This window comes from Lytechinus pictus, chromosome 2 (assembly GCF_037042905.1).
Source record: "Lytechinus pictus isolate F3 Inbred chromosome 2, Lp3.0, whole genome shotgun sequence".
In the NCBI taxonomy this organism is placed as follows: domain Eukaryota; kingdom Metazoa; phylum Echinodermata; class Echinoidea; order Temnopleuroida; family Toxopneustidae; genus Lytechinus; species Lytechinus pictus.
The window spans coordinates 10556817-10569885 of NC_087246.1; the positions used below are offsets into that span (position 1 = coordinate 10556817).

The window sequence follows — 13069 nt, forward strand, 5'->3', positions numbered from 1 at the left end:
GTGTGTGTGTGTGATAAAAATTTTGCAAATTATGCTTTAAATGTTGTTGATGTAAAAATGGGTTTTGAATGGAGTAAACAAAATCAACGTGTCTGATTGTATGAGACTAAAAAGGAAAATATGAGAGGCTGCGTGTGAAAAATCGAATTTATTTATTTTATTCATCAGATATAACGCAACACTGTAAAAACTGTGGTGTTAAAACTGACACCAGTGGGTGTTAATAGAGGACCACACCCTCTGGTGTTAAAATTACACGCTAGAGATTGAATATAACACCAAAGAGTGTACATGTAACAACCAAAGGTGTTGCAATAACACCTATAGGTGCTAAACTAACACTGCCAATTTAACACCGGTGTAAAATAACTGGTGTGGTCCTCTATGTACACCGGTTAACACCGCAGTTTTTGCTGTGAAGAAATACAAATGTGAGTGTTTAGAGTATAAACATACATTTGCATACAAATTACGTTTAAGTAACCGAGGACAATCAAAATATGAAACTTGCTGCAAACATGTCAAGTGGGTAAAGTAGCATTACAATAATAAAACATGGAAAAATATGTGAAATCAATTGAACGGGGAAAATACTATTTACAGAAACAATGCTAAAATGACAACGATCATAAACGTTTAAAGTTGATAACTTTATGGAAGTTTATATAATATAAGCTTCAATAATGTTTAAAAAAAAGATATATGTTCAACATTTCAAAGTTAAGGAGTCGAGACATCATTGCTTTAACATGACATATGGCCTACCCTACGATGAGCCTTTTCGTATATGGACTTTCCACAACCCTGTCTATCATAGGTACAATGAACTTAACTTTATTTGTAATGATTGTAATGGCTTCATATGGTATAGGCCTAATATTTTCAATTCAATTAGTTATTTTGTTACCGGCAGATCATTTTTTTTTTCATTCATCACCTTAACACAAATTCAACAATTTTCATTGATTGACATCAATCTCAGCAAAAAATAATCATGATAAAGAAAATAAATTAAATATAAAGAAATGATTAAGCATATCTCAGTTTTGTATCGTGTTTATTTTTATTTATTTATTTTGCTGAACGTTATAAACACACGTTTTCTTTACCCGATACATATTTTTTCATAATATTTATTTAATGATAAAGCATGGGGTCAGAGAGGTTGCCGCCCATTTAGATCTTCAGTTTGGTTTTTAAAAAATTGAAAAGGGGTGGGGAAAGAGGGAGAAACGGTGAGGAAATAAAAGAAAGCATATTAAAAAAAATATTTGGGCCTAGATTACCCCGGAGAAAAATGATCTCTGTTTTGAAATTGATGCCAGCCACGTGACTTGGTGCCATCCAAGCCCCATCCAAGATAAAATGCATCTGATCAGTGCAATCAAAAAAATGTTTAAAGGTGATTATGTCAGTGTCGCTTGCCGTAAACGGATTTCTCTCAATGCCGACGGTGGCAGGCTAGTCTGCAGGCACAGACCCCTGATTGGAACTTTGATCAATAAGTGTGCCTCCACGCAAAGACTAGCACATACAAAACTTGCTGTTCCAGAGCGAGAGAGCCTTCAGTACACAAGGCATGAGTAGGCTGCACATTCAGACCCTTAACTCGAGTGAAGGGTTTGCCCAGCAGACTAGTGGCAGGCGGTGTCCAAAGAAGATCATGCCTATACTACATGTCTGGAGGTGTCTTTCCAAGAACCATTCTTCGTATCGCCCATGCAAATTGGCTTAAACAGTTGAGCGCCGATATCTCGTTCTTACGTAAAATGGTTCTACAAAAGACCCTTTCATGCGTGTGGGTGTGAATGGGTGTTTGTGGGTGCATGACGGGTAGGTGACTTTTTGTGTGCACACATACTTTTTTTCAATTTGTTTGATTCTTCACCCAGCAAAATGAGATTGGAGATTGCCTCGTAGTCACGCACATAATAATACATCATCTCTCTTTCACACACAATCCATCCACCCACACACCATAGAGCTCTATGCTCACACATATACGCCGCAACTTCATAAACACTTCATAAAGCAGTATTTACATTTCCATTTATCTCATTCATGTCATTGGTTATGTCTTTTGTTGATCAACAACGGCCAACTGTTCCATTGTTTGACTCCAAAACTCCCAAATCATGAAATAGATTGCCTGATTTGGACTAACTACTAATGTTGAGTCCTTCTCAATATTGTGTATGGATGTGTTGGTGATGGTGTTTTTTTCCCCTGCACACAAGTTATATTTTTTCACCCTTGCTTGATTCTTCTTCACCCAGCAACTTGGCGCAACTGGGATTTCACCATTTCACGACCTATAGTATAGATTGTCTCGCAGTCAATCATCATGCAAAGATCGATATGAAAGTTGTACTGAAATATGTGGGGAGAATAATACAGCGTTTCATGGAAGGACTTGTCGGACGTTTTACTGAAAAGAACTGTTTTATCCGACAGTTACTATGGTAACACTGTCTCTCAGTCAATCATAATCAAGGAAAGTTGTCAGATCTGACAACTTGTCGGACGAAAATGTTGATGAAACGCTCCCCAGGAGTCTATAAATAAATAAATGATTAAAAAATCAAACTTCAGACAAGACAAAATACAGCATCTTGAAATCGCCGACTCAACTAGATTGGCGATTTATACGCACAGTTACCGCCTGATGGCGCCAGACTTCAAATCGACGCGATAATCGATCGAGTCGATTTATTTTTTTTAGTTCGCAAATGACGTCACGGGCAGCGCTTCTGCAGAAAAACATGGCGGTAGGATTTCTGCGTTACCTTTGTGGATCCATAAATAAAGGAGTTTTTATCAAGCAAAGAAGGAAAATTTTATTTTGAAATGGCTAGAGACGATTTCCCAATGCTTCAAAGTGCTGTTGGAATGGCTAAGTTTGATGAAACAAGATGGAGAGATCCTGCAACTTCGAGGGATTCTCACGGAACAGCTGGCATGTCTCAGGTCGATGCCTCGCCCAAGAGCCCGTCGAGCGAGACCATACACTCGGGTCATTTTATGGTCAGCAACCCGCACAAAGTGAAAAAGAGCAGCGGCTTCAACTTTGATGATGCGGCCAAGAAAACAACGGAGAGTTACTCGTTTTCGAAGGATGATAAAAAGCATTTGGAAATAGATTCATCTTTTGCCAAGCTATTTGAGTGCATGAGCTTGGCTTATCATGAGTAAGAATTTGTTTGATTTATCATCAGACATGCTAAATTTCGTTGTTTAAAAATATTGCCGGCTATAGTATGATGGGGTGTCCAAACTTCGCGCACTTTTCAAAAATATTCATCAGGCATAATTTTGTTCACAAAATATTCATAATTTATACAAAACCAATTCAAGAAATAGTTACCACATTGACGGCAAGATCGTAAACTATAAAATCATGGACGAAAATGTAAAGTAGGTCAAGGGGTTTCGCCGGTATCGCGATCTCAAAATTCTATTCCGATCGGCGAATGCGGGCTGTGCTGGAAAACCGTTCAGAAAAGTGTGACCTAACTTCGCGCACCAAAGCTTTTGTGGAGATTTAAACAAAAACTCAAGTTCAAAAAGTGAAAAATTGAATCAGATTGATGGCAAAATGCTATGGAATCGGTTAGTACCACATTTAACTCACATTTTTGATGATTTCTGCTTGCAAAATGGTGATATCGTGATGCTTGTGATTTCTTCAAAACGGGCGCTAGCGGTGACAAATTTGCCGATCTTTTGCCAATATTTTCATGAATACTGAACTCATCCTAAAGAAATTTTCATTATACGGTAATTTTAGGTCGCTTTTCACGTTGATGATGTCAGATTTTAAGGATATTGGCTAGTTTTTGAGATAAGGACCGTCCGCGAAGTATGGACACGCGCGAAGTTTGGACACACTGCCATACTAGTACTAGTCTACTGAGTACTGTCTAGACTTAGCAGTTGCAAACAATGTCAATGCCAATGGCTGCATTGTCATTGTCAGTGGCGTTACTACGGGGGGGGGGGGGGGGGGGGGCACGTGCCCCCCCAATCGGCTGACCCCCCCCCCAAAAAAAAACGGGGAAAAGGAGAAAAAGAGGGAGAAAAGAAGAGAAACGTAGTGGGAAAGAAGACATTATTATTCATTATAATGTTATATTATATTATAATTATGCTATGTTACATTACATAACAGACATTTTTATCATAACTTTATGAAACATAATTTGCTCAGGGCCTAAGTCTTCATTGTTTCTGGTGCTCGCATTGTCTGCTTAACGAGATATATAATCCTGTTGTACTAAAACCCCCCGTTTTCAAGTCAATATACACCAAATATATTTCCTCGCACTTCGAGTTATTGCTTAATGTAGTGACATATGCTTCTTTTTCATGACTACTTAAAGTGATTGCCCCATGTTAAGGTCTTAATAAAAAAAACATTTCCTGTCCGTGATTACGTTCGCATTAGTGGATTGGTGAGATATGTCTGCCCTCCATGAATTCCTAAAATCAGTCCTTAAATTGTCCCTTTTTCTCATCTGAATATCAAAAATTTTCGGCTCGCGCTTCGCGCTCGCATCGATTGGTTAGTGAAATACGTATGGTCTGAATTCCTACAAGCAAGCCTTAGAATGATCCCACTTCTGATCTGAATAATCTAAATTTTCAGCTCGCGCTTTGCGCTTGCAATATTTGATTAGTGAGATGTGTATGATAATCATGATTACAATGACTACAAAAAATTGCTTCATGTGTTTAGATGTTATTCCAACAAACTTCAGCAAGCGCTTGGCACTCGCATTAGATGACTATGGTGAGATATGTGTACTCTTAATGGATTCCTAAAATATAGTCCTTAAAATCTCCCTGTTTAGGGTCATTATATACAAAATTTTCAGCTCGCGCTTCACGTTCGCATTGTTTAGCGAGACAGATATATGTATTATGATTACAAAAATTTGATTATAATGTCCCTTATTAGGTCTGAATATCAAAACTTTTCAGCTCGCGCTTTGCGCTCGCATTATTTGGCCAGTGAGATACATATATCCGTTCAATGGCATTGTCCTTAAAATCAGTCTCTATTAGGTCAGTATACCTGGCAAATGAGAGCGCTTCGCGCGCTCACTAAGTGACTCAAAATTTTTGCTGGTGCCCCCCCAATGCCGTGACCCACGGTACGCCACTGGTCATTGTCAATGAAAATCACTCATTCAATGAACAAGGACAGGTTATGATATAATTGTTTTCTGTTACTATTCCCTTCTGTGGTGAAATAAAGTTGGCAATGTTTGGCTTATTTTCTCTTCATCTTATTCTTGGGGACAAATGCTTGATTTTTTTGACATTGTCAGCTTCCATTACAGCTATTATTGATCATAAAAAGTATATGGACCTCGTTCATGAAACTTACTTACGCATAAGAGTTCCAGTTCCAGGTCACATGATGATGACCAAGGTCAAAGGTCATTCAGGGTTAATGAACTTTGGGCATGTTAGGTGTATTTGTTGAATTTTCATCATAACTTTAAATTTTTATGGAGCTAGTTCATAAATCTTGGACATAAGAGTAATCAAGTATCAATGAGCATCCTGTGCGAGTTTCAGGTCACATGACCAAGGTCAAAAGTCATTTAGGGTCAATGAACTTTGGGCATGTTAGGTGTATTTGTTGAATTTTTATCGTAACTTTAGACTTTAATGGAGCTAGTTCATGAAACTTGGACATAAGAGTAATCAAGTATCAATGAACATCATGTGCGAGTTTCAGGTCACATGACCAAGGTCAAAGGTCATTTAGGGTCAATGAATTTGGGCCATGTTGGGGGTATTTGTGGAATTGGCATCATAACTTAGAAAGTTATGGATCTAGTTCATGAAACATAGCCGTGAGGGTAATCAAGTATAAATTATTGTTTTGCACACATCTTAGATCACATGATCATGGTCAAAGGTACATGTAGTTTTGGGTCAATGGACATAGTATTTTATTATCACATGAATGTTTTCTGTTTGTGAATAATTATTAAATAGCTGTTGTCAAAGTCAGCATTGCTGCTATATCAAATCGCATAATGCAGGCGAGACTGCCAAACACAGAGGCGTTCCACTTGTTAAAGGGGAATTAAACCTTTTGAACAAGTGGGCTTGTGTGGAAAGAAAAATAAACAAATAAGATCAAAGAAAGTTTGAGAAAAATCGGACAAATAATGAGAAAGTTATGAGCACTTGAATATTGCGATCACTAATGCTATGGAGATCCTCTATTGGCAATGCGACAAAGATGTGTGTTGTCACATGTGAACAAGTTTCCTTGTGAGGGACTATAAAATACCCCATAAATTTCCTTTTTTGCTCTTATGGTGATACAAACTCTTTATCCATAATGTATTCTTTAAAAATCTGTATTACATGATCTCTTATAGAAAGAATACATGGTCTACTGAAAGATGTGATGAAGAGGCAGTTTAAGTGAAATATATAGAAAAGTAATGGGAAAGTTGTTCACAAGTGACATCACACATCTTTGTTGCATTGCCAACTGGAGGATCTACATTACGATAATGATCTAAACTTCAAATGCTCATAACTTTCTTATTATCTATTCAATTTTTCTCAAACTTTTGTTGATATGTTTCTTTGATTTTTCTGTTTTAACATAGGCTTTCTTGTATCAAAGGTTTTATTTTCCTTTAAAGACGGGCAGCACAAGTTCCTGTTCGAATGAGAGCCCTTGTCTAAAAAAAATATATCATGTCAGGGTTGATTCTCGAACATCATCATCATAACTCATATTCTGCAAACTTTCCTTTCAGTTGTTATATCAGCCTAGAATACCAATTCAAATAACCAGAGAAAATTACGTATGATATTTATTCATAAATTTGGATCCAACTACAAGGTAAGAAGAAAAAGAAGAGGAAAGACATGTTGATGACGGACGAGATCTAATACCGCAGCATCGGTTCCCCTGCAGTGCCCTGGCAACCATGACCCTCAATAGCTTAGATTTTTCTATAAACACTGCACTGGTGCAAAGTAATGAATACTGTTGTACATGTAATCCAACAGTCTACAATTCAGTAAAAACATGTAAAATAAAACAACTGCTGTTCAAACTGCTGTTCAATATAGTGTTTGAAGATGTCGAAACCAGGAATATAATTTGAGATTGCAAGGAAAAAACAATAAAAATCTGAAGGAAAACAAATCAGCAAGGTGAATGAATGCATACGCTTGGAATAGGCCGATCTAGTTGACTGGTGTGTGACGTCATAATTGAGACTGTGATTGCGTTTGTCTGTATTCAAGGGGCTGAGAAGGGTCTCTAATATAATAATGTCATTTTTCTTATTTCCATGACATCTATAAGACTTTTTAGTGACATTTTTGTGTATTTAGAAAAGACCTTTCCATCCGTATATAATATAATATAATCACTTTAATATCATAAATTTTCTTCCGGTGGCTACATGTACTTAAAAAAACTCATTTGAAATATGACTTGGAGAAACAGTACATGATAATGATCATTACAGTTTAAGTTGATTATTTCCATCATCTCTTGACATTTTGGCTAAAGTAAGGCAAGCAACAACATATACTGTGAACAAGAAAAGAAGAATTACCCCCCCTCCCCTTTCGAAACATTGATTGATCTAATTTAAACAATTTATTTAAATTTTAAAATTGGCTAATTTTAAAATTGTTAGGAGAGGTACAAACAGGCCTGGGTGAGGGTCAAAGGATACATGTAGATGACTCACAGATGACCAAATGACCCCGTTCATCATTTTACATTTAGGGCTGTTCCATGAAATAGTAAACCCTTTGGTCAAAATTTCAAAATCCTACAAACAGAACAAATTAGGTATCACTTGAAAGCTAAGACACTGAAATGTATAAATCTGAAAGAAATAATTTCAAACAATGTATCGTTTCATTTTGGCAAGGCATTGAAGTCATCATAGCAACAAAATAGAATTTTACTTATTTTAAAAGGTCAAGTTTGCAACAAATTTTAAACCTTATATAAGCTTTGAAATAATCAAAGTTGGATGTTGTCCAAGTTGTTATTATGTCAGGTTTCTAAAAAATAAGTTAGGTTTTTTCTATTTTTCTTACATATTTTAAACCAAATATATCAAAAGCAGGCACTTTCAAATGTACGTCCGACCCCTTTTCACATACACTTTTTTTCTTACAAGCAAAACAAAAGCAGACAAATTTTTCCAAAGTCTAATGCAAAGCAAGCTTGGTTTGTTTAATATATACACCAGATGGTAGCTCACCTCTAGTCCGGGATTTCAAGTTAAGTGGGGGTCGGACGTACAACTTTTTTGTACGTCCGACCCCCTGTACATCCGACCCCTTTGAAACTTTTTAATGAAGTAATCTTGCACTGCTTAGATGTTTTTTGCAAAAGTTTAATATCATAACATCTTTTACTCATATCAATCTTTCAAAATTGAATACAAATTTCAATTTCAACTTAGTTTAACAATGACCTTTTTTGTATTTTCTTTACCTAACAAATACTGGGGGCAAAAATCACCTTCCATCTTTAACATTTTGCATGATAATTCTTTAACACACCTTGATATCGCTGTATAGTTTTATTGTTTTTTTCTTTGAAGTCTTGCACAAGTTTTGAGACCAATTTCACAAAAAATACCACACATTTTTGACAATATGTAGATTTTTATATGATGATATCATCTTCAAGAAATGGTGATTTATTTGTGTTTTGTGGGCATATTCGATGGAAACTGCCTTCATTCACCTCAAATTATCACAGAACTTAATGAATTTAGTGGTAATTACATTGTATGACTGAATAATACCCTGCAGGAAATTAAAAAAGAAAATCAAAATTAAAAACATACAAATACATGAGAAATTTAATAAACAAAGAAGTTCCATATAAAAGAAGAAATTACCCCTTCCCCTCAATCTCAGGTACAGCAATTGCCCCTCTATAGGAAATAGATCTGCCCATTTGCTATAATGATACATGGATGTCTAGTCTAGACTATTCTACTTTTGCCTATATCGGTGTAAGTTATGAAAATGTGAAGGGTTATTCATTTCATTTTGACTTGTTCTCATTTCTTATTTTCTGCATCAACCTTGTTCACACTTGTTACAAATGATCCTTGGTTGATACCATGTGTGTGTTGATGAGGTCAAAGGTCATCTAGGGGTCAAAAGGTCAAAAGATAAGAGGCCATTCAGTCATTTTTTGACAGATATTTTTTAATCAATTTTTTTTTGCATCAATATTGTTCAAACTTGAAACACAATATCAGTGGGTAATACAATTTTTTTGTTGATGAAGATGATAATTTCTAAGGTTATTTAGGGGTCGAAAGGTCACTTTTGCTCATTTTGTTATTTCAAGCTTTCTAGGGGTCAAAAGTTAACTTTCGATACCGGTAGTTTTTTTGTGTGCATCAATTGTATTCAAACTTGGAACAAATTATCAGTGGGTAGTACCACATATTTGTTAAAGAGGATGGAGAGGTCAAATGTCATCTAGGGGTAAAAATGTCAAATGACATATTTCTGCATTAATTTTGCTCAAACTTGGAACAAAATGATCAGTGGGAAAAATTACATGTGTTCTTGAGGATGGAGAGATCAAATGTCATCTAGGGGTCAAAAGGTCATATTGCATGATTTATTGATTGCAACATCAGGGAAGACTAATGGTTCGTAACCCACCTTGTTTAAACAAAGTTTGTAACAGGATAAGTTTTTTAATGTTGAAGAAATTCTTTGTCATGTCTTTTGCAAACCATTAAAAAAGATACATTTTACTTGAATTTTAACAGTAAAAAATATCCTGCATTGTGTGAATAGTTGTGTGTTTCATTATTGATGTGATCTAAAAATGTAGATATCAAAATGGAAACCGTTTAACCCCACTGACTCATTTATAAATAGATATAAGGAGCATTTTGCTTGACTGGAAGAAAATCAGTATGGGGGTCAGACGTGCACTGTCCGAATGCATGTCAACTTTAATCAAGCATAACTCTTCACCAGCATCAGATTCACTTGTTAATTCTGTCTTATGTGAAAGACAACTAACCAAACAGTATGTATAAAAAAAAAATCCAGTTTAGAATGTCTATGTTTTGTGTAACTGATCTCCAAAGGGGTCGGACGTACAGTGTGCAAATATTTTGCACAGTGTACGTCCGACCCCTTCAAAGTGTACGTCCGACCCCAAATAGATCAGCCTGTAACTAAAACAAGGCAATGCCTATCAATTTCTTTGCTTCATTTCTTTTAAGATTCATCCTTTAGCTAACAGCTCATATTAGAATTTTATTACCTGCATCACAAAAATCACAGAGATTTTGACATGAACTCTAAAAGCGTAAAACCTGCTTTTGTCTGATGTACGTCCGACCCCTCACATTTTTGCCCATATTTTCTATTCTTCATATTGCAGCCTGGTCCTGTCATGGTGTAATGATAACCTAGGTCACGTGTTATGATATACTAAAAAAAAATAAAACACTGCTATCAAATCAAAGGAGATACAGCTCTTAAATGTGTCCGAATGTACGTCCGCCCTTTATGGAATGACCCTTTAGTGTGTGCTCACTTATACATGACCTGATTGATAAAAATAATTTTCACACAAACATTGCTTAATTTAAAAGTGTAGCAACACTTGCCAAATTATTTTTTTTAATACAATTTTACAGTACCCACCGATTGTAACTGTAGTGACAAAAAACAAAATACAAAAAAAATCTCTGTGGAGGTTACAATACAGTATGATAGCCGATTACTCTGTTCTGAGCGGGGATTTTTGCAGGGTTCTTGTATGTTGTTGATGATTGTACACTTAATGATAAAAATGAAAATTAGCACTAAGTACATGTACTGTCATCTTGGCATTCAGATTTTTTTTAGAGACACCCTGCATGACTTATATTATATTTTAATGGCAAATGATGGTTGAAATTACATCTCTTCAGTGAATATGTTTATCTTGTTTATGGTTTGTGTATTACTCTTCATTTAATGAAGATGGAAAAAAAACCCAGCATGAATCTCTTAGCTGGTTCGTGTTCAAGAATTTTTAAAGCAAAATTTAGTAATTTCCAAAACGCCCCATAATAAGACATTAATTTGCTTTATAATGTGTTCTGAAAGACCTCTGAAATTAATCTGTGGTAGGAAGGAACAGGGGAGCAATTACAACTTGCAAACAAATAGAATGAATATGGTTTCGACGAGTCACCATGCATAATCATTATGCAATGATATCATAACATTACAGGCATTACATAAATTCAAGAAAGAAAATTTACAAATTGTTCTTGGTAGTCTACCTGGTTGAATAGAGTTTTGAACTGTATGTAGATCTAAGGTTATGTACATGTACTGTATGACCATTAGTATCCATCCAACCCTATAGGGCCTTGCTGTGTTCGATGATCAACTTCGAGCCGCCCAAATTCCATCATGCGCGCAGTAAATTTGATGAACATCAGCAAGCTTACGGATATGATGTACATGTAGTTCTTTGCGCCCAATCACATTGCGCATCGGCGAGGCAAAAATTTATACGAAAAAAATCTCAAATTCCTACCCGGTTTCTAGTAAATCAGACGATATTGAGTTGTGCTTCTCAGTGAGAAACTTAAATATCACCTTCAAATCACTCTAGAATTACTTGAAAATCTTTTGAAATGCTTGTAGAGAACAGGTTGACTAGATGCCTGTGAGATTGTAAATACATGTAAGCTCCGCCAATCGTAAAAATGGAATTGAATGTGAATGTTACCGCCGAGATGGCGCTATACAAGTTTCCACCCATCTGGTGCAGATCAACAAGGATTTTGATAACTGATTATCAGTTGGACTGGCAATATTTCTTAGTTTTCCTTGGGGTATCGCTCATCTGAAAAAATAGTCCATGCCAGTCCAACCTCGGATGGATACATGTATGTGACTCCTACATGTAAGTCCTCACTATATGCTTTCAAAGCCTGGTGTACAGTTACATGTATGTATTTGAGAAACATACAGTGTACATATTAAACATGAACATGTATACATGTAAGGCCCTGTATTTTTACATGAAATAATAAAAAAAAAATTTGAAGCAAGCAATTAAATTGCACATAAAGATACACATGTATTACAAGTTCACATACAAGTGTACAAGAATTTTGCTTTCAATGGACTGGTCATAACTGTTTCAGATCTTTACATGTACATGAAGATGACTTCATTATGAAACATCTTTATTATTCAATGCTTTTAGCTGGAAATAGTGTTATCTATTTAATTGTAGAAAATATTAGGGCTGTATCATTCTTTATATTTACCCAGAGCAAAGCAACGTGCCTCCCAGGCTATGCTCTAAGTGCTAGCGCTAAAGTTCAAAGGTCGAATTTATCACTCACTCTGCGAGTGTTGTAAAGGACACTGTATTTTGTTCTTGTACCTGTAACGCATATGTACAGTATGTACAGGTTTCCTGCATGTTAGTGGTGAATTATTTTTGTGGGGACATTGAAACAATATTTAGCAAATGTAATGAAATATGTGAGATTACAATACAATTCCTTGAAATTAAATGTCATGTAAACTTGTACCCTATACGTGTACATACATGTACATTGATGAAGTGAAGGGGGAAGCTCAATCTGATGGGTACTCTCTCTCTCATTCTCTCACTTTTTGCAATTTCCATGCAAGATTCCAGTGAAGAGCTCTGTGGGATGCTTGTTGATGTACAATATTTGTACAGTACTTGTCATTTGGAATCTATAATAAAGCATTTTAGTACATTAATGTTGATTGATTTTGAACAGGTACTGACTAGTACATGTAGGTGTGTACAAACCAGAGAAGAAATAAGCCCAGGTTATAAACTATTAAATTGCATGCCAGGCAACAAAGATCAAACACAGAAAAACCACAGAAATAAAAGCAAGATAATATAAAGGTCAAGTTTTCTGCACCATATAAAAATTTGCAAACAGGTGATCCATACAGACATGCTGTTTGTTTTTGCACTATTTGACAGTGTATTGTTTTCATTTTTAATGAATATACTGAAGAC

At 35.7% G+C, this 13069-nt stretch overlaps 1 protein-coding gene across 3 annotated transcripts in view; it reads left to right on the forward strand.

The window, feature by feature from the left end:
• The first annotated feature begins 2719 nt into the window (after positions 1-2719).
• Positions 2720-13069, forward strand: part of LOC129253561 (MLX-interacting protein-like) — a 54854-nt gene continuing 44504 nt past the window's right edge. For 2 of the 3 annotated variants that reach the window (XM_064109199.1, XM_064109207.1), the window contains exon 1: positions 2721-3188. In XM_064109199.1, the coding sequence (XP_063965269.1) occupies positions 2848-3188 (341 nt within the window). In that variant the 5' untranslated portion in view covers positions 2721-2847. Of the gene's footprint in view, positions 3189-13069 lie in introns of all 3 variants that reach the window. The other variant, XM_064109213.1, reaches the window with a different exon arrangement.